This window comes from Schistocerca piceifrons, chromosome 8, assembly GCF_021461385.2.
Source record: "Schistocerca piceifrons isolate TAMUIC-IGC-003096 chromosome 8, iqSchPice1.1, whole genome shotgun sequence".
Taxonomy (NCBI): domain Eukaryota; kingdom Metazoa; phylum Arthropoda; class Insecta; order Orthoptera; family Acrididae; genus Schistocerca; species Schistocerca piceifrons.
In genome coordinates, this window is record NC_060145.1 from 368,142,623 (window position 1) to 368,169,930 (window position 27,308).

Below are 27,308 nucleotides of genomic sequence, written 5' to 3' on the forward strand. Positions count from 1 at the left end.
AATATGCAAAACAAAATGATTAATAAATACATAAACTGCTTAAATTGCTTCAAAATAGAAAGCTTGCCTAGATGAGGAACAACAAATGTACCTTCTCCTTCTTCTACAATATATGCCATTTCTCTTAAGCTTCCATAGACAGACATACTTGTACGACATTATGAAAGGTCAGATTGATATTTTTTGTGGCAATTAGACTTTTAGTACAAAATAGAACCAAACCAGAGCCAAGATGCCACCAGGAAGAATGGTAGTCCTGCTAGCAACTACAAAAAATATAATTCTCAGAGGAACACTGACAATGTATTCCCTGTCTGCTTTTTGATACTTTTCAAAAGTTTGCACAGTTCTTTTGCCCTTTATCGTCATATGTTCATTCTCTCTCGCAACTAGAATTCCTCATTCATTACACACAACAGCCCACTATGAGATTAACTGACACAATATTGCAATATTATAATTAATTTATCATTTGAATAACTCATTGTTGTAACTTCTTGGCTTGAGGAGGCACAATGATGCTCTCTTCATAACTTCCACGTACTACAACCAAACTGAATGCAGGAAAGATTAGGGCATAACCATCCTGCACTACCTGTGTGTGAGACTTTACCAGTGAAGTTACAATGCTTAAGTAGTTTATATTACTAGGTGCTTCATAGCACAAGATGAGAAGATGTAAATTTTACCTGATGCTGGAAGACCAAAGGCAGAAATACGTCAAGTCAACTTTGTTGTCCAGCCTCCTAATTTTAATGATTAAAACTCTTGATAACATTGTCTCTATCCAATGACTAATTTTTCAATTTACACACACACACACACACACACACACACACACACACACACACACACACACACAGACACACAGAGAGAGAGAGAGAGAGAGAGAGAGAGAGAGAGAGAGAGAGAGAGAGGGGGGGGGGGGGGGGCGTGATGGAAGGGGGAGGGATGGTGGTTATTATTTTATCCTATCAACACACCCTGCTGCATTAAAAAAAATGTGAAGGTCAGAAATATAACACAGTTTCATTTTGTTGACTACATTTATTTTTCTGTAAATATTCAATGCCAATTATGACATTTAGAAGATGACCTTTTAATACTTGAAGATTTCAATTTCATACACTGAGGGAAAAACAATAAAACATAACTACAATAAGAAAAATAAACTTACAACAATAAAATTTTATACATTTTCCCTACCCACTCATACTGGCACTTTGTAGAACATGTTGTTGCAATATATTATGCAAAAGACAGAAGCTGATTTCACATATAACATATACATATATTCTGCAAATATGTAATAAGAGACCATGAAATAGAAGAACATACCATATACTCACATTAGTATTAAGAAAAATGTTTTGTTACAGATTTTGTACTTATTTATCTTCACTTCTTGAAATACAATCCCACCAGAACAAATAAAAAGTTAACAGAACTCCACCATTGAGCGATACACCAAACAGAAACGTCAAAGTATAATACTTTCTTTACACACAGGAAGCATTTGGGGTGGGGGGGGTGGGGGCAGAGGGCAGGGGAGTGTAATCAACCTAAACCTTTGAAGGCCTCAACGAGTACAGTTACGGGAAGCAGTCCCAATAATATGATAAATCCACCATGGTAAATATATATTAAAAAAAAAATACTTCAGTAAATTATGACCATGCTTAAATCCAAAGAAGCTTCTGCACATTAAATCAGGTTGTGGTATGAAATTATAATTTATATTTATTGCATATCAACAGGTATATTTAGAATTTTAAATTGACAGCTGACAAAAATTTACAAGAAAATTCTAAACAATTATGGAATAATGTTTGTTTGCAGAGTTTCACAGAATACAAATATCAGCGGTGTGTATGGGTGTAAACAGCAAAAAATGGAAGGAAAGAGAAGGGAGGGGAAGTGACAGGGAGCAAAAGGTTCCTCTACAAGAAACATGAAAGTATAGTGAATCAATGACACCAAAGTTGTGAGGCACACTATTTGTTTTAGGTGCAGAATATTTCTTTAAGCTAACCTCCAGGGAGGTGGCAAGAGGGGGCATTTGCTTCCTCCTGGAATCTAGTGTACAGAGTTTTTATTCCTCATACACTTCTGGAAGTTATTTCCCAAAATTCCACTAAAGCTTTCATTTAGCCAATTGTAGCACTACATGCCTGACTGCAGTGCTTTACCAGTTGCTGTGTAACTTGTACTTCATATAAAAAAATTACAATTATAGAGTCCTGCAGTCCCCCCCATACCAGCCCACGAGAGATGTTTGTGGGCACCCACGTCCACATGATAAAGCAAAAGTAGAATTCTTTGACATTGTTGTCTGTCATTTGGTGACCATAAAAATATGATTTTTAAACTCTGAGAGATACCTCTCTTCACGTGAATGGCATACTAAACAGTAACACAACTATCAATATTCAAAAAAACAAGAGACTTTTGACAGTTAAAGAGAAAAATTGCTACCACAATTCATGAATAGGAATGAAGCAACAACATACTCAAATATTATTCTTATGAATAATTTCTTACATATGTATCACAGTCCAGATCCCAAACTTTTGCTTCACTTCAGACTGAGGCAAAAGACTAGAAAAAATATAAAATAAGACAAAAATGGAAAATTTATGTGCACAACTCCAAAACTTCAGACTTTAGATACTGTCTGCAACAATGTTTATGAAATGCAAACAAAAGGAAGGTGGGGTGGGAAAAAGAGTTAAAGGCAGAAGACAGCCGTCAGACAGGAAATTAAGCAATAATTTTTAACATTCAAGTAGTAATGCCAATTCAGTGAAGAGAAGAAAGAATAATCAAATAGTGTACACAAAAAAATTTAGTTACTCATATTTTTATGGCTATTTTAAGTGACCAGTCTAGCAGTTCAGGTGTACTACTTCAACAAAACTAGTCAACTTTATGTAGTCTCTCAAGAAATCGCACATAAAGAACTCATCAATCCTCAGCTGTTCCCACAGTAAAACTACTTTCTGCCAAACTTACATATTCTATGTGTATTAAATGCTTTTAGGTGTTCCCAATAATGAAATAATTTTTGGTTGTAAAAGTTTACACTTTAGCTTTACTATACATTAAATAAAAAATGTGAAAATGAGCTCCAGAAAAAGAGGAACCCATTTATGAATTTATGAAACCAAATACAGCTGCAAAATCAGCTGTCTTCTGTCCATAAAAACACAGTAATATCAAAAAAGATTAACAGTAAGACACATGAATAAATGGGATGAAAATATTTCACCTGCAGCATAGCACAGGGAAAATGTGATGACAATGATTTACATAATGGCTTATGCACAATGCACAAAAAGATACACAATAACAAGAATAAAAACAATCATTCATTTATTTACTTGGCTTTATAATCTATTGGTATATCTGTATGGCTTGAGGTAGAAACAGTTCATGTTAAGAAAAACTGCAATGTGTTAACTGTCAACAAAATAATATATCCAGAATAAGGTGACCACTATGTTTATCCAGCCTCTTTCCTTATAAATGAACAGTTATTAGCATAGAAATGCACATGTATAAATATAGATCTATATATATTTATCTACATTGAATGCTATATACAATATATAAAATATTTTGCAGGCAACAGATGTAAAACACAGGATATGCTGATCTGTAATATAACAACCCCGTGATTAAAAAACCCATTTCGTCACTAAGTGCTTACTATGATATTCAAACAACATGTAAAACTATCTATGGTATAGCAATATTAAAGTCCTGTAAATAAAATAGTTACTTACAAATGCCTGTCACTAAATTCATACTATCAGAACAACAGCCTTGCAAAAAGTCACAGCTGAAATCCAATAAAGTATCAAAAATCTTCTCTTATAAATATTATTGCTGGATGACAACATTCACTTTCTCCTTTATGCTCAATACTGTTACAAGATAAAAAGGTCAGTCACACTACACTTTATCTCTGTAACAATATAAATCAGCAAAGCCTGTGTATAAACTGCACCTGCCGCCTTCTATGTATTGGCATGTAACTGTAATATATGATTATGGACCTGGCATCCTGTTCAGAATGGGCTGACTTTAAAACAATGTCATAATATAGCTGCAAATAAACTTATTTATACTGCAGGAAGTACATTGCAAGAATCGTTCCAATGAACGTTTGATATCACAATGCGTAAGTTACCTGGTGAGCAGGTAACATGAGGTATATATATACACGTACATATAAATATATTTTTAAATAACAGAATCTAACCACTTCATCTCACTGTGAGTGTAAGAACAAAGGTATTTATCAGAAGTAACAAGAAATATTTCTCAAACATGTCATTTACTGTACTATTTATTTAAATATCAACATCAAAAAATAGTACTCTCTTCTGTGTCTCATTACTTCTGATAAATTCAATCCTGTCAGTAACCAAACTGTTTCACCACACAAATAAGTCAGATACTTCTGAGAATTCATAAATACACGTGAAATTGGTCTGGTACTATAACAATGAAGCAAGAAAACTGTGACAACTCTTCTATGAGTTGCTGTGTCTTTCAATGAATCGGTGAATCAGTAACACAGTTATAGCTGTATACTCTTGTATAAACAACACTATCTTATATATCTAAATATATATTATTCATCCATGTATTTTGTCAGCCAACTGAACAGTTAAAGTATCAACAGAACCAACAACAACTCTACAAAAACCAATATATTCTGCTGTAAAGAGGTCAGACAGATAAACACAGTAGCCACCTTGCATATATCATAAAATACCTGTGTGTGAGTGTATTGCTGAAATAGACCTGCATTCTGTTGGTAACAAATTGTATTTATAAAATATACCCGGTTATTATGTAAACATCAGTCAATTGTATCTGTAGTGTTAAAAATACCTTGTTAGTTTCTATTATAAATGGTTGAATACCTGCAGTCATTTTAGTTCCAAGAAGGCTGCCTACCTGCCTATCACACAACACTAAACAGTAAAAGCCTGCTTCATGTGAACTATAATGATTCAAGCTGAATGTATCTTTCAGTAAAAATATAGGGTAAGCTGACAGAAGCTTTAGTGCTGTAATATATTTGCAAAACTAATAATAATTGCTACTTTGGTAAGTCATTTGCACAGAAATCCCCATTTCCCCAATACTGTTCAAATGATTAAAAAATGACCATTACTAGTTTCTAAATAGCACAGAACTGCAAATGCAACTCATGGCTTTAGTAATGAAAAGCTAAGAGAGAAACTGTAATAAGTTCACACAGATGTCAAGTATGCACAATGACTGTCAATAGAACTGCACTTTACAGCATATGTTTCCTATTTGTGCTAGCACAATATGTATACTGAAAATGACATACAGCAGGAAACATACAATAGAATATAATTTACAATACTAATAAGCATTATGCAAAATTACCAGCACTTCTTGGACCTACATGAGCCACAATATACAATATAAGAGAATGTATGAAACATACATACACTAATAACTAATGAACAGTTCTTAAGTGATATGATACACTTAAAAAGGGGGAAAATGGAAAGCCGACTGGGTTAAATTATACTTAGCCATAAGAGTCTAAAACATAACATTAAAAGTAATGTGCTTATGCGCTAGCTGTACCCCTGTTCATTTATACACACTGGAAAAAAAAACAGCATTTACATGAATATATTTAAAAAAAGAATGATACATTTGATTCAATGAGTTTCTGCGATGAAACTAAATGTCACTTGATATATTAACTTTATCTCTGAGTAAACAAACCAATGACAGTATAACAAAAGAAATTGGGGAAAAGGTGAGAACAAAAACAATCATTCCACACAAAATTCATTATTTCTATAAATTTACTGTGAGGAAAATATGTAAATGATGCTAATATCTTTGAAAAAAAGCTACATTCTGATCTTAAGATGGAGGCTCATTCTTCCTTCCCTGCATTCTTCCCAGTATTTGCTGGCACAAAATCGAGGTACAGAAAAGCTGCTCATTGTGAATGAGATGATGATTTACAGTCACAAACGTATATACCAATTTACTGCAGTAAAGAACACTGTTTAGTTCTTCGAGCATAAACTACATGAAACTATAATTTGGTATGAATTACATTATAATAAGTAGAGAAGAGTAGTCATTTGGTGAGCATCATGTACATATTACCTCTTACAAATACTGGTCAACACATCTAAGGGCCGTACATATTTTAGAATGGAAAGATAGATATACAAAGATAATACAATGTTTTCATCATTAATACAGTTCACTCACATATACCAAAATATCTGTTGCCAAAATCAGATTTTGTGAAGTCACAAAGATACCAACATTTAAAAAAAACTATCAATACAATTTCCTCCTAAATACGAATATTCCTAGCCTTACCTAAAATTGAAATTTTAGAAACTACTATACCAGGGGAATGTATTATTTAGGAAGTTATTTTTTTACAATCGACCAGAATATACAAAAATTATTTTTGACATTCAAATGTCAGAATTGATTTTTCCTAATATTGCATACAGAAAGTCTTAAATGAAATGATTTTCCTCCTCTTTTGTTGTTATGACTACTGTCTGTTCCACAAGATAATTTCGAGTAGATTTTTGAGATTATACCACTTCACTTAACACATGGTATTACTGCTAATTCTTAGGGCATTAAAAAAATATCACGTAAATATTGATGTAATTGATATTACTGTTCCGAGCCCTCTTGAAATACATCACACGCTGCCTGATATTTGTGGCTAATAAAACAAAGATATGATCACACACAAGCACATACAACCACATACAAGTTTCTAACTGAGCAGTTTTATGCCAATTTCTGTCCAAAACGTTATCTCTTTCAAGTATAACAGAATTTGCTTGCCAAATACTATTTCATCCATTGCCAGGATTGTACAAAACATTTAATATTTCCACACACAAATGGGAGACAGTGTGTGTGAGCCTTAAAATAATAGCACAATGAGTGATCCATATAAAATAAATATGTCATTGCTTATTGAAGATCGTAAGTATTTTGTCCTGCTTTCAGGGAGGAGTGTGAAGATGCTAACAAACCAATATGGTGCATATGCATATTTTACATAGACATCCACAATACTATAAGTATATGACATAAGACAACAGAGACTATATAATCATGCCTTACTTGTATTACAAATGCAACAGTCTTATTTTAAATGTCTGTAACAATAATAAAGAGAATTTAAACCTGGCAGAAACATTTCCCCGCATCATACACATTACTTTTAAATAATGCACTGACGCATTAAATAAAAAATGCTCGAATCTTTTAAACTATGCTGATTAATTCAGCAATAAAATTATTTCTACAGCACTGCACAGAAGGGTTACTCATGTACTGTAATAAAGCAATTTACAAACTCAATATTTAAAAAAACTTTGTTCTTTTCTTACGAGGTGAACCACTAAGTTGTAACTGTTTCCCCATCAGATTCATGTCAAGAGAACACAGGAAATACCCCACAATTTACTGGGAGTTATAGAAAAATGTGGAAACAACAATAAAATGTTAAAATGTATTACTATCTCTAACAGAGGAAGTAAAAATTCCAGTTAAACAGAAAATAGTCACTTCCCACTTCACTAACAGCCGGACACAAAAGAATAAGGTTCTACCCAAGTAATATTTTCTGATGTCACAATGTTGTGTAACTATGAAGGCCAATTTTACTTCATCAAATTGCTCTGCAAGTTATGTATTTCAGTCGTGAGAAGTAGCAACAAAATAAAGAAAATAAATGAAAAACTGATGAAGACAATCACAACTTAACTGATGCTTTACAGAGGTGGTATGACCAGGATGATAGTAAAAAGACCCTGCAAAATGAACTGTACACAAGTAACTCATTACTGCACAAGCTTTCCCTCCCCCCACCCTCTCCCGCCTCCCTATAAACTGGCTATGCACTGTCAGCGTTGCTTTGTCTAGAAAAGTACACTCCCATTCTGAGCTGTGTTCCCTCAAATTATGAATGATTTCTGTTATTATTGAGAAAGTTACAAAGAACAGTTAATGATAAACTCTCTAATTATTTCATCTATGTAAACTGGAATTTCTCTGTCCTTTGACAACTAAAAGTTTTAGAACGTGACCAGTGCTCCACCCAACTTCTGCTCACACATTTTACTTATGCAGAATTAATTATCATCAATCTCTAGTGGCAGTGATAGTTTCAGTTCTGTATTACTTTGTAATAACTGTTAGACATTAAGTGACAAATTTCAAAGATAATCAGTCAAATATTTTAACAAAATCCTTAAGTACCTGAAAGGTATTACTACACAGGATATGTACTTAAATGACATATAATGCAAGCAATATATAAATTAACAGCTTTAAATCTGCTACAAAATAGTTCCATTTCCCAGTTTCTGAAAACAAAAAATAAGCATAAAAACAAACAGCAGCCTCCTAAATATATCAGAATAAGCAATATATCCTACAATGAAATAATGCAAACATCTTTACTATAAATGCTTTGGATAGTAACTGGCACCTGTCTGTTTTCTCATTACTACTGTATCTGACAAATATGCACTCTGCTCATAATGGCAAAGAAATTTTCACAACCATGTCACCTGTCCATAACAAACTTCTCTGAACAGGGACAAAGATAAACATCACAATAATTTCTTATGAACATTCACAAGAAAAGACTCATTTAAGAAATTTTTGGGTAGAATACAAAAAGATGTTTAAAAATGTCTGCCGAAACAAAAATTTTTATGCTATCATTTGGCATTGTATTATTTAAAGATTCTAAACTAACACATCTTGTCCTCCTCCCTGAAAACACTAGGCTGAGATTCAAATGAGCTTTTTCTTTGCTTCTGAGGACAATTAAGAGGCAAAATTTTGGCCAAGACTGGCGCATCGTCACTGTCAGGGTCTCGATAAGTTCTACCTGTGGACTCAGATTTAATTTCTGAGCCTTTTAAGCTTCGGTCTTCCTCCTCTTCCCTAGGACTTGCACTACTTGGAGAACTGCTAGTCTTCTGAAGAATCTCCACAATTGCTTCCACCCTGCGTTTCTTTTTGCCTGCCAATTGGAGTTTCTTCATCTGTGCTGTAGATGGCTGTTGACGTTTGGGAGGCCTACCCACCTTTCTTTTAAGTGGAGGAGGAGAATTAGGAGCTTCATCTGCACTGCTGCTGGAGTCCATATGAAAAATCAACGGTGGTGCTACTTTCGGAGATGACTTCTGGCGTGTTCTCCTAGCTGGTCCATCTGTTGATGATGGACTTACAGGTTCTGTATCCAACAGGGCAGGAATGGCACAGTCAGATGTTGTTGTAGCAGTGACACCTCCCTCTGCAGCAGCAGCCGCCAAGGCAGCTGCCTCTGCTGCTTCTCTCTGCCTCTTTTTTGTGTTATATTTTCTACGGGTCCTCTTCACTTCACCTACTTCACCCAACGGTGAACCACCCTCCTGCGAGTTATACACTTCAAACGCTGCAGAGCCCTTTGATACACCTCTTCTTCCTGGTCCTTTCCTGCCAGGTGTTTTTCGGGGGAATTTACGAGGTGGTGGTTTCTTTGGATGATAATCTTCATCATCCTTTGACTGACTGGTGGAATCATCATCAGGGGGCACAAATGGACCTGCTCCCTCTGGAATAAGTAAGCCCGCTTCTGCAGCCGACATTGCATAGAAGCAGTTTTTATACTGTGGGTGTTCTGGTGAAACTTGATGCTTTTCCAATAAATGTCTGCGTAATGACTTCCGAACAGAGTAAGCTTTCTCACATAACAGACACTTCATGTGCTTCACACCAGTATGTGTCATCAGATGTGCCTTAAGACGACCGTGCTGTGAAAACACCTTAGGGCACCTAAATACAGAGAAAATATATCAGTCAATTTAAAAAGCAAAGATTTTATACGAGTTTTACAGTCATGTCGAATGACATGGTAATATATTCGGTTCTCTGTAGTAAGAAAATTGAAGATGTTCCGGTGTTAAAATTATGGCAACATTAGCATACACAGTATATATAATTTAGAAACTGTCACAAAAGAATACCTACAAAATCTTACAGAATGATTACAATAATTAGTTACTGACATTTAATGCACCGAAGTTGACACAATGCTGTAGCTACACAGATGTCAGTGACAAATTTGATTCCCCTCCCACATCACCTTTCAGTCTGCAGGTATAATGCACCCTGTCGCCATGCCATTAGCAAACAAAAGCATTTGGTGCTACATGCCAATAGTTTGTGTTTTTCAGTCTTTGCAATTAAGTTGTGCTGTTGAGCCTTAGAGTAATATTTTTTCATCAACGGAGTTAGGCATTATAGCTTTTGTATTTTTACTGTTTTGGGAGCAGTGTGGTATGTGTGAAAAACTAGATCCACACAAAAGGCTGTCAAAGAACACATTCACCTGCTTCAAAGATAAAAAGGGTCGAAAAGGGAATTACAATTCTTGGGAGAGGCCAATATGCGTGTGTTACATGTGCAAGTATTTTGTGAACTGGAGGGTAAGTAAAGAGGGTCCAATTTTAGATGTAGCCAAAAACATAACAATTACTGTACTTGACATCTGCATGGCTACAGTGTTGTGACTGGAAACAGAAATTTAAAGTACAATTTATGATACAATGAAACAATACTAGTTCATTCTTGAATGAGATTTTCACTCTGCAGCAGAATGTGTGCTGATATGAAACTTCCTAGCAGATTAAAACTGTGTGCCGGACCGAGATGTGAACTCTGGACCTTTGCCTTTCGCGGTCAAGTGCTCTACCAACTGAGCTACCCAAGCACGACTCACGCCCCGTCCTCACAGCTTTACTTCTGCCAGTACCTCGTCTCCTACCTTCCAAACTTTACAGAAGCTCTCCTGCGAACCTTGCAGAACAAGCACTCCTGAAAGAAAGGATATTGCAGAGACATGGCTTAGCCACAGCCTGGGGGATGTTTCCAGAATGAGATTTTCACTCTGCAGCGGAGTGTGCGCTGATATGAAACTTCCTGGGAGATTAAAACTGTTTGGAAAGTAGGAGATGAGGTATTGGCAGAAGTAAAGCTGTGAAGACGGGGCATCAGTCGTGCTTGGGTAGCTCAGTTGGTAGAGCACTTGCCTGCGAAAGGCAAAGGTCCCGAGTTCGGGTCTCGGTCCGGCACACGGAAACTCGGGAAGTAACAGCAGACAAATAGCCAAGATGGAAGCATTCCAGCAGATACATTACACATATAGAAATCATTATTATCAAAGGTAATGATTAACCTAACTGCCTTCACAAACTTATATTTCAAACATGAATAGCTTTTTGTTTGGGTGGTTATCAACAAATTAAGAGACTTCATGTTCTGGAAACGCCAGTATTTGTGTGTCATTAAGAAAAATTTTGTTCAAAGACATTAGGTGGCTTGACAGACATCGGTTAACTCCTGTCAATCAATGACAAAATTCTGGTTGAACCACACAGCATAAGGTACAACAAAAGTGCCACTGGGAAATGATAGGATAATTATCTCCTACCCCAGCTCAGCATGGTGCAACATTTTTAACTGGTCACTGTGATTTGGAAGTAATGCTTCTATTTTTACATATAAAACAGCACAGTGGTTGCATCTTACTTGATAAGCTACATGACTGCTTTCACATGTCGCCCTGCCTTTGATGGGGTATGGAATAGTGTAGTTTAGTGTAGTGTAGTGTGGTGGTGTGGCAGGGGAGGGCAGATGACTGCAGTAAGCAGTAGTGGGAGCATGTATGGGACACATCTTGCATCTAGGTCTTTTACAGGGCTATAAGCCATGTGGCAATGAACTGCTTGCTTACCCAATGTCTGATATCTGTGTCAAAGGCATAGTTGCAGGAACTGTCCGACACATCCTCCCATGACCATATACTCCACTTATGTAAAAAATAGCATTTTCTATCCCATCAGAGGCAGGGCCCCTTTTGAAAGCAGCCAAGAAGTCTGTCAAATTAGCTAAAAAGATTGTGCAGCATTCTACGCGGGCACGACAACTAACAAGCTGTCCATCTGCATAAATTGCCATCTACAAGCAGTGGCCAAGAGACAGTTGGACCATGCAGTTGCCAAGCATGCTGCACCACATGGTGTGCTGACTTCAATGTATGCTTCACAGCTCATGCCATTTAGATCCTTAACCAACAACACCAGCTTTTCTGAAATTACACATGTGAGAACTTTCCCTGCAACCTAACCTTCAGTCCTGTAACTCCTTTGACCTCAACGTTCACTAGTCCTTGTTTTTCACTTGCCCTATTCCATTCCCTGACCCCACTTCAGCCTCTCACCCATCCCCCTCCCCTTCCCTTCCCTTCCCAGCACATCTACATAGTCATTTCCCCTTTTTGGCTTCTCTCCTCTCCCTTTCTGCCCCCACAGATGTGTTTCATTAGTATTTACAAACCTACTCGCACTCCATGTGGTAAGTGAAAGGGTATCTACAGGTGAATTTCAGCAGTTGCTGGATGGGGACTGAGAGCTAACGACAGCTACTTGGCAAATTGATTTCATAAATGTTTTCACGGGGAATCAAAGTAAGGGAAATCCCTGCAAAAAGTAATGTAAATGGAGCTGTACTGCAAAACTTTCCTACTAAGTTTTGTGTAATTGTTCTTCTGGCTTATTAACAGCCCATAAAATGTCAGCCACAAAAATGTTTTAATTCAATGCTAAGGCAAATTAGTGTTAATGTGGTTAAGAATGAAACGAGGGCAAACACTGCTAACAAAACTAAAACTGATGCTCACATGTGCAGAATTTAACAAAAGTATGGAAGAATATCATACATGGAGACCACTACCACACAAGGAAGAAAATTGCTTCACAATTTCTTAGGTAAATTGTTCAAAATGTATGGCTCATCTGCATCGAAGTTATTTAGATCTATGAGGCACCAAAATTTGCACTCCCTGAACTGCACAACATGATCTTTCTTTTCCCAACTCTGAATACACTGGTGTGTTAATGCCCCTACAAAATGAAATCCACAGAATTGATATCTGGTCACATAAATTACAGAAGTTACCTACAGTTATGATAATGTACATTAATGCATCATAGGACATCAAAATTAAATTGTGTCTGCAGTGTTGCATTTTAAGAACAGTTCTTGGTAATGTATTACTGGTATGTGATTAAAGAATATTCTGTATTCTTGATGTATCTGTATTTACTACTTGCCCACAGAATGATGTAAATCACATACTGACAAGAAGTTAGTATACCTGTACCCATTATAGTTACACAATTTTGTATGCTAGCTGCTGAGAACCAAACTTCACCTGAAAGCAGCACAAATTCTGGAGAAATAATACTAGTAATGCACTACCATGGGAAGATTACTAGTTTCGATTAGACAAGGATGAGAAAAGAAAAGGATTTGTTGTGCATATCTGAAAGCCACTCCTCATGAAAAGAAGTACAGTGTTCCAATCACTATAACACTTCATCTGATTATTCCTTGTAGCCCCAGCTGGAAAAATCAACTTCAGCATTCATGATATAACACAATATTTTGTCAAGAAAGGCCATTTGCTGAATCATATATGTCTGGAAGCAAATGTAAACATCTTTGTCTGCATAAGCTAAGGGAGATGTAATAAAACACTTTACAATCTGCAAATCTGGAGTTGTGAGCCAAGGCTATCTATCTATAATTGAATGAAATACACTAATACACAATCTTTATTTAGGCACAATACACAATGCAGAACTTGTAACATAATTCAGAACTCCTTCAGCTCTGAATCAAAATTCAAAACACAGGGTGCTCCACATACTTCACTAGCACTGTGTGTTGCATTGCAGGGGGAACCAAAATGCGGGAGGCAAGTAGTAACAATACCTGAAATGCTGTTTGAGTAAATGCTACTGACAAGGTAAATGACGAAGATTTTCTTGAACTGCTTTCCAATCAGCTCTTAATTAATCTAGAATGGTTGAAACTGTTACATAATCTGCCAGGGACCAAGAAAGAGGCGAGACTACATGCGGCCCTCCGAGTCTAGATCCACTGCATTGTTTCCCATGCAATGCCAGATTCAGTGCATGCAGTGTACATGAAATACCCTGCAGAAAACCTACCACAATTTTGTATTTTGTGTTAAGGTACTTTACCGAGAATAACATTTCACCTAATCACAATTTCAAATTTTACGATTAAGAAGTGTTTTGTAAATAAATAATATTGATTTTCATTAGTGCAGTTAAAGTCTGAAGGAATTACTGTTAGATTTAAAAAGACAGAATACGTCTGGATCGGATAAGGAAATAAGCCATGTCCCTTCAAAAGAAGCAATTTAGGCAAAGCAGAGGAAAATTAAATTTGGAATTCCATGAAGGGAAGATTTGGTTAGTTCAGTATCTTAGTGAAAGAAGTGAAGGGAGCTGTAGGCAGCAAGGGTGGCAACAACATTTTTAAAACAAGGAAAAAGTTGTACTTACAAAGGACAAGCAAAAAGTTTTGTCGGCTCATGCACTATGGCCACATGTCGTTGGAGGTATTTTTCACTGTTGAATCCCTTTCCACACTGCTGGCATAGGATTTGGGTCTGCCGATTGTGGATGACACGATGCTCTTTTAGTGCAAAACTATTTGTGAATGTCTGGAATATAGCAAATATGTGGAAATAAATGAATTTGATTAATTTTCTTTAATTATGTTTAATCCACACAAAAATAAATCTGTAACAATATATTATCTTACTTTATTGCATATCTCGCAAGTCATTAAACCTTCCCCAGTGTGTTTCCGGATATGGTACTTCAGTTTCTGAAATCAAATAGCATAGTTATTTCAAGTCAAATGACCTTCACAACAATACAGCTAACATGCAAATGGAGTCCAGCTACCCACTTTCAGAAAAAAATCTTTGAATGTATTAGTAATAATGCAGCAAAGTTAAGGACTAATTAAAATGAAAGAAGGATAAGAGACCACCACATGCTTAGGAGATATACAGTCATATAACAGATTAACACCCACAAGATCTGAGATGTCGGCACAGTTAGTAAGCTCCTCCAGAGATGTTGCACAATAAACAGAAAACAAATTTATTTGCATGCACATGCATGGAGAGTAACAGTTATACAACAGAACTTCAGAAATTGCATGACATCTGGACCTTTTAAAAGAGTATTCATGGTTGTGTTTTAGAACACACTACTTTGTTTTACAGCTGTCCACCCTCATGAACACTGTCTGATAAGTGGAGAGTTACATTACACAGAAAATTAAATGTGTCAGTACTAATATAGTAGGTACCATTCACTTCTGAAGCATTAGTAATGACTTTCCACATACAATTCAAGAGAAACCTGAAGATAGGTACACATGGAGTATGTTCTACAGTTAGACCATAGCAATCTCTCTGTGAAACTGCTAGCTATTTCTAATTATTCAGTTTTGCCTATGTTTCATTAAGCACTTAAGAAGGACTATGCAATTTATTCAGTTTATAATACAGTACATGAAGGTTTTCTACAAACCTGTTTCTTTGAGAAGGTCTGCCCACAGTATGGACAACTACATGTTTCTTCACGAGTATGTACTCTAATGTGGGAGTTGCAAGCTCCCTTGTCAGAGAAACATTTCTCACAGTAGAGGCACTTGTAAGGTTTTTCTCCTGGAATAATGAAGATTCATAATTATCTTCGAACTCTGTGCATATTCATAAAATGTAAGGTAACCATACTGAACATCTTCATCTTCTGCAGAATACTATTGTCACTCATAATAAGTATAAATAATACATCTAATACTTATTCCACATTCCACGTATTGTACGTAAAGCAAACTTTGAATATATAATCAGGCAGTTATTGCTAAGTGCAGAATTTTTAACTTTACAAAAATGAAAGAACATGTCACACGGACATCAATTGCATAAAGACGGAAATAAAAAGATTGTGAAATTTCACGGAACAAAAAAATAACATCCTGAGACCAGCAGCTGACAAGAAGTGTGAAATATGTATAATAAAATTATATGTTCTAAAAGGTCTACTTTCTATCAATTATTCTCTGTTTCCCTCTACTTTTCAATGAGGATAAATAATTAAGTGCTGTAACCCATACAGGTCAAAGCAGCGTCCAACTGAAAGATTTGCACAAGACTGCTGGGCCACACAAATTATTATTATTATTATTATTATTATTATTATTATTATTATTATTGCTGCTGGTGTTGGGTACAGTCACTGTTTTCTGAGATGCCAAAGGGATTCTTCCTATCGATTACTTTGCAAATGCTAGAACAATACTGGTGAAACTATGCAAATCATGTGGATCTACCTTCTTACATTCACCTACTGCCAAGCCTACAGAAATCTGTGACTGCTAAGTCCAATGAATATAGTATGGCAGCTGTATAATTAACACTATTTGGGAAACAAAATTACTGCATCAAACAATCTTCAGACTGAGGACCACAACAACACACGAGTATTTTGTAGATCTTCTACATTCTCAGTTTAAGAATGGAATCTACTCAATGGAAGAAACGAAATTGATAAAATCATACAGGAGAATTATTGCTGTTTTCTCCTATTATCATCATGGATGTGTGTCCATTGAACTCTATTCCTAAACTAAACTTTTTCTTCCATTCTTCAAAAAACACCCACATTGTACTCATTTCACATAAATCCATCGATACCAGATATGGGCAGTGTCCTGTATGATATTCATTGTTCCCCGTAGTATACATAGCCTACATTACAACTCATATTCTGAGCCAATACAGTGTGGAAACACTATAAAAAAAATAGTTTGAACACTGAGATACTGGCAAACATTATTTCTCCTTTCCCATCAACAACTGTTATCATAAGACCTTACAGGAGTATCATAAATTAAAGGGCAAACACAAGACCAAAATCAACATATAGGACACACATCCATGGACATATGCATTAATGATTTCTCAATTGTAATAAGAGGTATTTTATGTAAGAAATATCCAAGCTCATAAAATTTAAGTTAACAGTATAGTGATATAAAACAGAAGGGAACATTTGTGTCACTGTAGCAAATAATGATCAAATCGGGCAACCAGCTACTAAATACAATGATCACTTGATGTGAGAAACAAAGATTAAGTACGTATACAATGACATAATTGCTGTATAGGATTTGTTTTAACTCAACTTGCTTCCATTTTTCTAGTACTTCCTTCATCCCTGTCAACTTACACATTCCTTTCTTGCTCCCCCACAGCCTAAGAAACACTAATATCTGTAAATTTTGCAAAGATTTTCATTGCTAGCACAGCTTAGTTACTCAAGTTCATTAGCAGTCTTGTTCCTCTGCAGAGCAAGTATGGAAAATACAGTTTTCACAAGTGTACCACCATACCCTGAAGCAACCAGCAATTTAATAATCACTGACCTCCTCATCGACTACCATCGCAGAGCTAGATGAATTGGATGGGACATTTCAGACTATTTAGAGCAGTCAGATTCCACTCAGACCACTGCCAAAATTAGTTTAGCTATTACACCTACACATCCCCCCCCATGAACCATGGACCTTGCCATTGGTGGGGAGGCTTGTGTGCCTCAACAATACAGATAGCCGTACCGTGGATGCAACCACAACGGAGGGGTATCTGTTGAGAGGCCAGACAAACGTGTGGTTCCTGAAGAGGGGCAGCAGATTTTTCAGTAGTTGCAGGGGCAACAGTCTGGATGATTGACTGATTTGGCCTTGTAACACTAACCAAAACGGCCTTGCTGTGCTGGTACTGCGAACGGCTGAAAGTAAGGGGAAACTACAACCGTAATTTTTCCTGAGGGCATGCAGCTTTACTGTATGGTTAAATGATGATGGCGTCCTCTTGGGTAAAATATTCCGGGGGTAAAATAGTCCCCCATTCGGTTCTCCGGGCGAGGACTACTCAAGAGGACGTCGTTATCAGGAGAAAGAAAACTGGCGTTCTATGGATCGGAGCGTGGAATGTCAGATCCCTTAATCGGGCAGGTAGGTTAGAAAATTTAAAAAGGGAAAGGGATAGGTTAAAGTTAGATATAGTGGGAATTAGTGAAGTTCGGTGGCAGGAGGAACAAGACTTTTGGTCAGGCGAATACAGGGTTATAAATACATAGTCAAATAGGGGTAATGCAGGAGTAGGTTTAATAATGAATAAAAAAAATAGGAATGCGGGTAAGCTACTACAAACAGCATAGTGGACGCATTATTGTGGCCAAGATAGACACGAAGCCCACGCCTACTACAGTAGTACAAGTTTATATGCCAACTAGCTCTGCAGATGATAAAGAAATTGAAGAAATGTATGATGAGATAAAAGAAATTATTCAGGTAGTGAAGGGAGACGAAAATTTAATAGTCATGGGTGACTGGAATTCAACAGTAGGAAAAGGAAGACAAGGAAACGTAGTAGGTGAATATTGATTGGGGCTAAGAAATGAAAGAGGAAGCCACCTGGTAGAATTTTGCACAGAGCATAACTTAATCATAGCTAACACTTGCTTCAAGAAGCATGAAAGAACGTTGTATACATGGAAGAACCCTGGAGATACTAAAAAGGTTTCAGATAGATTATATAATGGTAAGACAGAGATTTAGGAACCAGGTTTTACATTGTAAGACATTTCCAGGGGGCAGATGTGGACTCTGACTCCAATCTATTGGTTATGAACTGCAGATTGAAACTGAAGAAACTGCAAAAAGGTGGGAATTTAAGGAGATGAGACCTGGATAAACTGAAGGAACCAGAGGTTGTACAGTTTCAGGGAGAGCATAAGGGAACAATTGACAGGAATGGGGGAAAGAAATACAGTAGAAGAAGAATGGATAGCTTTGAGGAATGAAATAGTGAAGGCAGCAGAGGATCAAATAAGTATAAAGACGAGGGCTAGTAGAAATCCTTGGGTAACAGAAGAGATACTGAATTTTATTGATGAAAGGAGAAAATACAAAAATGCGGTAAGTGAAGTAGGCAAAAAGGAATACAAACATCTCAAAAATGAGATTGACAGGAAGTGCAAAATGGCTAAGCAGGGATGGCTAGAGGACAAATGTAAGGATGTAAAGGCTTATCTCACGAGGGGTAAGATAGATACGGCCTACAGGAAAATTAAAGAGACCTTCGGAGAAAAGAGAACCACTTGCATGAATATCAAGAGCTCAGATGGAAACCCAGTTCTAAGCAAAGAAGGGAAAGCAGAAAGGTGGAATAAGTATATAGAGGGTCTGTGCAGGGGCGATGTTCTTGAGGACAATATTATGGAAATGGAAGAGGAGGTAGATGAAGATGAAATGGGAGATACGATACTGCGTGAAGAGTCTGACAGAGCACTGAAAGACCTGAGTTGAAACAAGGCCCCGGGAATAGACAAAATTCCATTAGAACTATTGACGGCCTTGGGAGAGCCATTCCTGACAAAACTCTACCATCTGGTGAGCAAGATGTACGAGACAGGGGAATACTCTCAGACTTCAAGAAGAATATAATAATTCCAATCCCAAAGAAAGCAGGTGTTGACAGATTTGAAAATTACCGAACTACTGGTTTAAGAAGTCACAGCTGCAAAATACTAACGCGAATTCTTTACAGACGAATGGAAAAACTGGTAGAAGCCGACCTCGGGGAAGATCAGTTTGGATTCCATAGAAATGTTGGAACACTTGAGGCAATACTGGCCCTATGACTTATCTTAGAAGAAAGATGTAAAGAAAACAAAAGAAAAGTTCGGAGTAGGTATTAAAATCCATGGAGAAGAAATAAAAACTTTGAGGTTCGCCGGTGACATTGTAATAGTGTCAGAGACAGCAAAGGACTTGGAAGAGCAGTTGAACGGAATGGACAGTGTCTTGAAAGGAGGGTATAAGATGAACATCAATAAAAGCAAAACGAGGATAGTGGAATGTAGTCGGATTAAGTCAGGTGATGCTGAGGGAATTAGATTAGGAAATGAGACACTTCAAGTAGTAAAGGGGTTTTGCTATTTGGGGAGCAAAATAACTGATGATGGTCGAAGTAGAGAGGATATAAAATGTAGACTGGCAATGGCAAGGAAAGCGTTTCTGAAGAAGAGAAATTTGTTAGCATCGAGTATAGATTTAAGTGTCAGGAAGTCGTTTCTGAAAGTATTTGTATGGAGTGTAGCCATGTATGGAAGTGAAACATGGACGATAAATAGTTTAGGCAAGAAGAGAATAGAAGCTTTCAAAATGTGGTGCTACAGAAGAATGCTGAAGATTAGATGGGTGGATCACATAACTAATGAGGAGGTATTGAATAGAATTGGGGAGAAGAGGAGTTTGTGGCACAACTTGACTAGAAGAAGGGATCGGTTGGTAGGACATGTTCCGAGGCATCAAGGGATCACCAATTTAGTACTGGAGGGCAGTGTGGAGGGTAAAAATCGTAGAGGGAGACCAAGAGATGAATACACTAAGCAGATCCAGAAGGATGTAGGCTGCAGTAGATACTGGGAGATGATGAATCTTGCACAGGATAGAGTAGCATGGAGAGCTGCATCAAACCAGTCTCAGGACTGAAGACCACCACAACAACAACAACAACAACAACCTACACATATTTAGTACAATTTGTAATTTCAAGGAGTGATATACATTTGATACTCCAAGGAAAATACTGCTGTACTGTATCCCCAAATCTACAATTAACAATTTCTACTCTTGTCTGGCTCCTTTTGAGTACCAATACAATAGTCTGATAGGGTACTTTGGTGATCTATATATTGTCGAAAGTACAAAATGAATCAAGTTCTTGCTGATACAAAACTATCATTTGCCTTTTATTTGCCCAGCAACAAAAATCAGCCTTCAATGCACTTTTAATAAAGAGATCAGAGGTAGTCTCCATTTTATTATTTCTATATATGCTTTGCAACTTTCTCTAATTATTACATTAATTGAATAAAACTGTCAAGAGATGAAGTCACAGCTGGTTTAGATGAAAAAACATGATGCACAGAACCCCTAGTCACCGTCAATGTTATGAAATGGTTCCAGTCTTACCTAATTAACAGGACATGAAGGGTGTCATTGAGAAATATCTGAGCAGTATACAGTCAGTGTTCACCTGATTGGGAATTAATTACACACAGTGATCCTCAAGGTCCCATTTGGGGTCTGTTGCTTTTTCTTGTGTACATTAATGACCTCTCATCTGTTACAGTGCCAGATGCTAAGTTTGATTTGTTTGCACATGATACAAACAGTGCATGTCAAGTATAGATTTAGAAATAGCTGGTAATCAAATCTTCACTGACATTAATAAATGGTTTAAAGCTAATTCACTGTCATTAACTTTGAAAACCCACTATATGCAATTCAGAACCTGTAAGAGATTTCCTTCCAGCATGTGTATAACACTTTAAGACATGCTAATCAAAGAGGTTGACAGTGTTAAATTTCTGGGATTACAACTTGATAATAAATTCAGTTGTGAAGGGCGCATCACAGAATTGTTGAAGCGCCTAAACAAGTCATCCTTTGTGGTACCTTCCAGCGACAACACAGTGGTGTTATGCGCGAAATAGCGGTCAATGGTCTGCACCACCACAGTGGTGTCGTGAGTGTAGTATCACGCAGTGGCCAGCGACAGCACTTTAGTATCTTTTGCATTCTGTTGGTGTTTTGCTTAGGAAACAATAAGTTACACACGTCAACAAGTTTTTTGTTTTTATAAGTACTTGTTCCCCTTCATCATGGCAGACGAAAGAGACGATATGATACGATAATTTATGATGAATGCATGGATGTCTTGTCTGACATTCCGGACGACTTTGCTGATTGGGAAGAAGACATTGAATACAAAAAAATGAAAGTGAAGCAGAATCATCGGAAGATAGTGAAGTACGTCTAAGAAGAATTTGGCGAATGCTACCGTTTACAACTGATTTGGATGAGTCAGAAGAAGACAGTACATAGTGGTCAGACTTTCGATTTACAGAGGACCAGTAATAAATTTGAAGGATCTCCGGGTCCAAACACATTTTCCAAAGATACACACAGTGTCAAGGATATCGCAGAATTATATACTGGGAAAGATCTATCTGAATATATTGGCAACGAAACCAGCAAGTACTACAGTCAAAATTGCCAAGGATCAATGATTACTGGTCAACAAATCCGTTGATAGACACACCAATGTCCCACAACCGATTCAGACAAATATTATCATTTTTCCATTTTTCCGATAACAACAATAAACCGGATAATGCCGACCAACTTTTCAAAGTGCAATTCATAACTGATTATTTTTCCAAAAAGTTTAAAGCAACTTTTAATCTATGTCAAAACATCTCAATTGATGAAGGAATGATACCGTAGCATGGACGGTTAAATTTTAAAGTTTACAATCTGTCGAAAATTACAAAATATGGCATACTCATTCAGATGCTGTGTGGTTCAAATGCGGGATACAATTCCTCATTCAAGATATATTCTGGCACTGGACAGCCTTTAGCAAAAACAGTGATGGAACTACTGAACCTTCTTATGGAAAGTGGCATCACCTCTACATGGGTAATTATTATAGCAGTGTAGAATTTGCAGAGAAGTTACTTGAAATGAAAACTCGAGTTTGGGGAACGATACGGCAAAATAGAGGATTTCCAGAAAAATTACAGGGTGCAAAAGTCAAGGTATTTGAAGCTTGTCATCAACATAAAGGTGAAGTACTTGCACAGGTATGGAGAGCTTTGAAAACTGAAACAATACGAATGATCTCTACAATACACAATGCCACTTTTGACTGACACTAAAAAAAAGGGAGGGGGGAGGGGGGGTAGAAAAACCAATTACCCAATTTAAAAACCTGAAAGTGTATTAGACTACAACAAATAAATGAAAGGAGTGGATTGGGCAGACCAATATTTGTATTGAGAATACAAGAAACAGTTTAGTATAACTGTGGAGGCAGTAACTTTTTTCATAGTAGTAGCTTTATTTTTACTTTACTTGATTCCCTTTAAATGGCATAGACAAAAATAATACTAAGCAATACACGGTATCCCAAGAAAAAATGGTCAGTATTCGGGGATATGACAGGAACAAACATTCAAAGCGAAAAGGTCCATTAAACATGGGCTCTAAAAGGAATATCTGAAGAGCTGTGAGCACTTGTTCAGTAGAAAACATATGTTTCACAGCAGCGAAGGTGGTAAGCGCTGACAGCTCTTGACGTACGCACTTTAGAGGCCACGTTTACTAGACTTTCTCGCTTTGAATGATCACTCCTGCCATATCACAGAATATTGACCATTTCTACTTGGACACCCTGCATAGTGATAGGTAGATTAATATTACTTGATGAGATCTACAGTGCACAATGAATGAAAGATATATCACAGGTGAAATCCTGAATTTTGCACTAGAAACAGAAGTAAAAACATTCATGTATTCTCAGATAATTCTTTTTCTGCAATCTATGGATTAGGCTAACTGTCAAAAATCTCATCTCTGAAAGTGAACTATTTCAAAATCCTTGTAGAAATATTTATCATTGTTGAAAATTAGGATTTATGTTAGTCCTTAGATGTAGAACTCTATGAATGACATGATTTTAATACGACAATGTTTACATCTAACTAAACAACACACGAGGTTCCCCTATAACCAATGTTTTCAAATTATTATGCTTCCTATCTTCATATTGTTTCAAGATCTGTATTGGACCAAGTGAAAGTCATAAAATGTAATATTTTTTTTTATAAAAACGGGATATGTTGGCTATAAATGGATTTCTTTTTTTATAAAATTATAATAAAACATTTCACATGTATGTCAAGGAATTACCAGAAATATAGTGCTGTCTGCCAAGGTTGTGCTGCTGCTTCTAGTCCCATGGAAAACCATAAACTAAAGATTCACAAAAACAGATAGTCACTGAAGAACTCTAATTCTGTCACTGAAAAAGTGGTCAAAATGTTTCACCTGGGCACATGTTAAAACAATAACTGCTACATTAACGATAGGAATTACAAAGAAATTATGTTACCTGTACTATAATACATGAAACAGTAACATAACAATTCACTCAATTGTTAAAATCTGCAGTATCAATGATGTCTTCATTGACCACTCACGGCGTGCTGCTCACATCTCCACAGCAGATGGTACAACTTAACACTCGCGAGCACACCTGCACTCTCTCTACAGCTTGCCATCTACGATGGCTGGCACCATAGACACCATCAGATGACATTGCTTCAAATCACTAACTACATTCATTTGTTCTATCAACAAGTCTTTTAAGGAACCACACACCAAGCTCACACATCATATCTCTGAGGACTTAGTGAGAATACATCAACATAGTATGACGCCATTAGTCTTAACAGCTAGCCAGTGAGTGTATCTTGCAAATGCTAGAATGTTAACCAATTTGTGCAAAGGACAATTCAACAATTTATCTACCACAACACTGATGACGGACTCATAGCATCCCCTAGTTATGTATTCCCCATGTTTCAACTTCTATATATTGTAAATAAATGTGTTAGCACTAGAAGGAGCGTACCGTTCAATCTGACCGATGAGCGATGTTTATCATTTAACAAATAGCACACATTTTAATTTATGAGTCTTATTTTTTATGACTTTTAATGTACCTTGGTGGTTTATAATTTCTGTAAAAGACAAACATCTATTACAAAAACTGAATGAATTACAATCATTTTTACCTTAAAGGGCTGCAGCTGGTAATTCTGACTGGTGCGATATTTTTTATGCTTTATGTCTGTAAAGGAATAACAACGGATTTTTCATCCACTTGACTTATTTTATTTCACTGTTGCGATCTCATTTGCTCTATCTCTTTACATTTTACTTTAATTAGTGGAAGGGTGAACATATTTTAGTTGCTGTTCTCTGTCAGTACGCTGTTGTGCTCTGCGGAAGTTTAGCGCTCCTCCTCATTTTTATGGCACACCATTGTTTTTGTTCAGATGTAGAGTTACTGAATTACATGAACAATTTACCAGAACAATATATTTTTGAATGTGATGAATTGGTTGATAACGATGGAAAAAAGGTCGTAACGACGGCAAAGGTCGTAACGACGGCAAAGGTCGTAACGACGGCAAAGGTCGTAACGACGGCAAAGGTCGTAACGACGGCAAAGGTCGTAACGACGGCAAAGGTCGTAACGACGGCAAAGGTCGTAACGACGGCAAAGGTCGTAACGACGGCAAAGGTCGTAACGACGGCAAAGGTCGTAACGACGGCAAAGGTCGTCATGATGACACTGAATATCAGGCCCATAAAACAGAATAAGGCAAATCATCAGAATTGGAAGATGAATATTCAGAACCCATACAACCCAGTTCTTAGATGTTTGGTTCCAGTGGCACTACAAATTTCTACTCCCAGTCAAGGAAAGAAGCGGGAAAAGTCGCCTCCATCTCAGCATCTGGAAGTTGGAAATGCAGAGGCTGGAGCCGATGGAACAGTGTGGACTCTAATTGCACAAGGGAATGCATCTGGAAAGATTAGGGTGTCACAATGTGTTGGGAGAAACTCTTGGGCCAACACGACATGCTAAGAAACTTATAGTTGTAGATAGTTACTTGAGTGCATGGCAGATGTTGATAGACAATAATACTCTACAGAACATAAAAAACTTTACACAAATTAGAGCCCAAGAACTTCTCCAGGATGACACATGAGTATTTAACACTGCCCTATTAGAAGCTGCCATGGGTATAATGTATGTACATGGACTGTATGGAGAAAAGAATATCCCCCTAAAGCTTCTGTGGTCTCAAGTGTGGGGGCTGTCATTTTTTTCTCGCAATATGGGAAGGAATAAGTTCATAGAAGTCATGCAATTTTTAAGATTCAATGAGAAGCACACTTGGGCTGAAAGACTAAAGATCAATGGCTTCGCAGCAGCTACCCCAGGCTGGAATTCATTTGTAGTTAACTGTATCCAGAACTATAAAGCAGGTACATTTATAACTTTAGATGAGCAGCTCTATGCATGCAAAGCCTGGTGCTGCTATATACAACACATGAGTAATAAACCAGAAAAATTTGGTTTCAAGTTATGGCCTGCAGCAGACGGCAGTAGTCACTATATGGTGAACAGATTTCCTTACTTGGGTAAACAAAGTGAAACACCCACTAACATATGTGTTGCAGAGCATGTTGTTAAACAGCTCATGTAGCATTACACTTTGAAAGGAAGAAATGTAACATGTGACAATTTCTTCACAGCCAAACATCCTGCAGCGCAACTGAAGTGGGAGAACACGATCATGATGGGTACACTGGAGAAAACCCGAAGAAAAGTTCCTCCATCAGTGAAGTCTACCGCCGGATATTTGTACGATATTATTTTATACAAATCTCGTGACACAAAAATTACTTCCTATCAGAGGAATATGAAGAAAAATGTTCTGTTGAGCACAATGCACCAGTCAGTTGCAGTGGACAAACAAAGACAGAAGAAAGTCCCTGAAACTGTGAGCTGCTACAATTCCACTCTGTGTGTGTGTGTGTGTGTGTGTGTGTGTGTGTGTGTGTGTGTACAATCAAGAAAAGAACCTGTTCAAACACTCATTGTGACCATTGAAATATGTAAAGCACCGGTACGGAAAAAGTGCCAGATAGAAGGATGTAAAAGTTAGAACAAAACTAAAAATCTGTGTGTGCAGTGCAAGAAATTTCTATGTCATCCATGTACTGGTAGTGCTCAGTATATGTGTGCAAACTGTTCTGACAAAGATGGTGGCTTTAACTGAAAAGGTGTCATACACAGACAGAATGTTATTTTCTCGTTATTTCTACAGCAATTTGTGTCCATTTTACTTCATTTTTCCTACTAAATATACGTTAATGAACTGTTTGAGGCTTTGACTCAGTAGAAGTCAAACAGATAAAAAAATGTGTGTGTGTTTTTTTTTAAAAAAAGTTCATTTTAAACTGATTTTGTATTTACAGTGTATTCTTTACTTCAATCGTCTTTATTTAATTAAATACACTTTCTTAGAAATTTTTAAGCATAATGCACTTGTACAATAAGCATAATGCACTACTGACCTATAAAGACACCTTACTGAAACTTAAGAAGTAAAACTGAAAACAAAGAAGGAAAACTCCATCTGTCAAAATGACAGGTCGTTGTCCTCCTATATAGTTCACTAATGCCAGCCCTCCTAGTGTTAATATTTTATCCGCCTCGTGATGCCAATTGAGGAGCTACTCGACCGAATAGTAGCGTCTTTGGGCAAGAATACCATCTTACCGACCGGGACAGCGGTGTGCTGACTCCA

General features: G+C 36.9%; 1 protein-coding gene across 1 annotated transcript in view; it reads right to left on the minus strand.

The window, feature by feature from the left end:
* Positions 1-1,042: 1,042 nt before the first annotated feature.
* The window catches only part of LOC124711350, an 86,038-nt gene continuing 59,772 nt past the window's right edge, over positions 1,043-27,308 (minus strand). The window contains exons 6-9 of the mRNA XM_047241388.1: positions 15,528-15,664; positions 14,746-14,811; positions 14,484-14,644; positions 1,043-9,882 (exon numbers count right to left, since the gene is read on the minus strand). Coding sequence (XP_047097344.1) covers positions 8,814-9,882; positions 14,484-14,644; positions 14,746-14,811; positions 15,528-15,664 — 1,433 coding nt within the window. The 3' untranslated portion in view covers positions 1,043-8,813. The remainder of the gene's footprint in view (positions 9,883-14,483; positions 14,645-14,745; positions 14,812-15,527; positions 15,665-27,308) is intronic.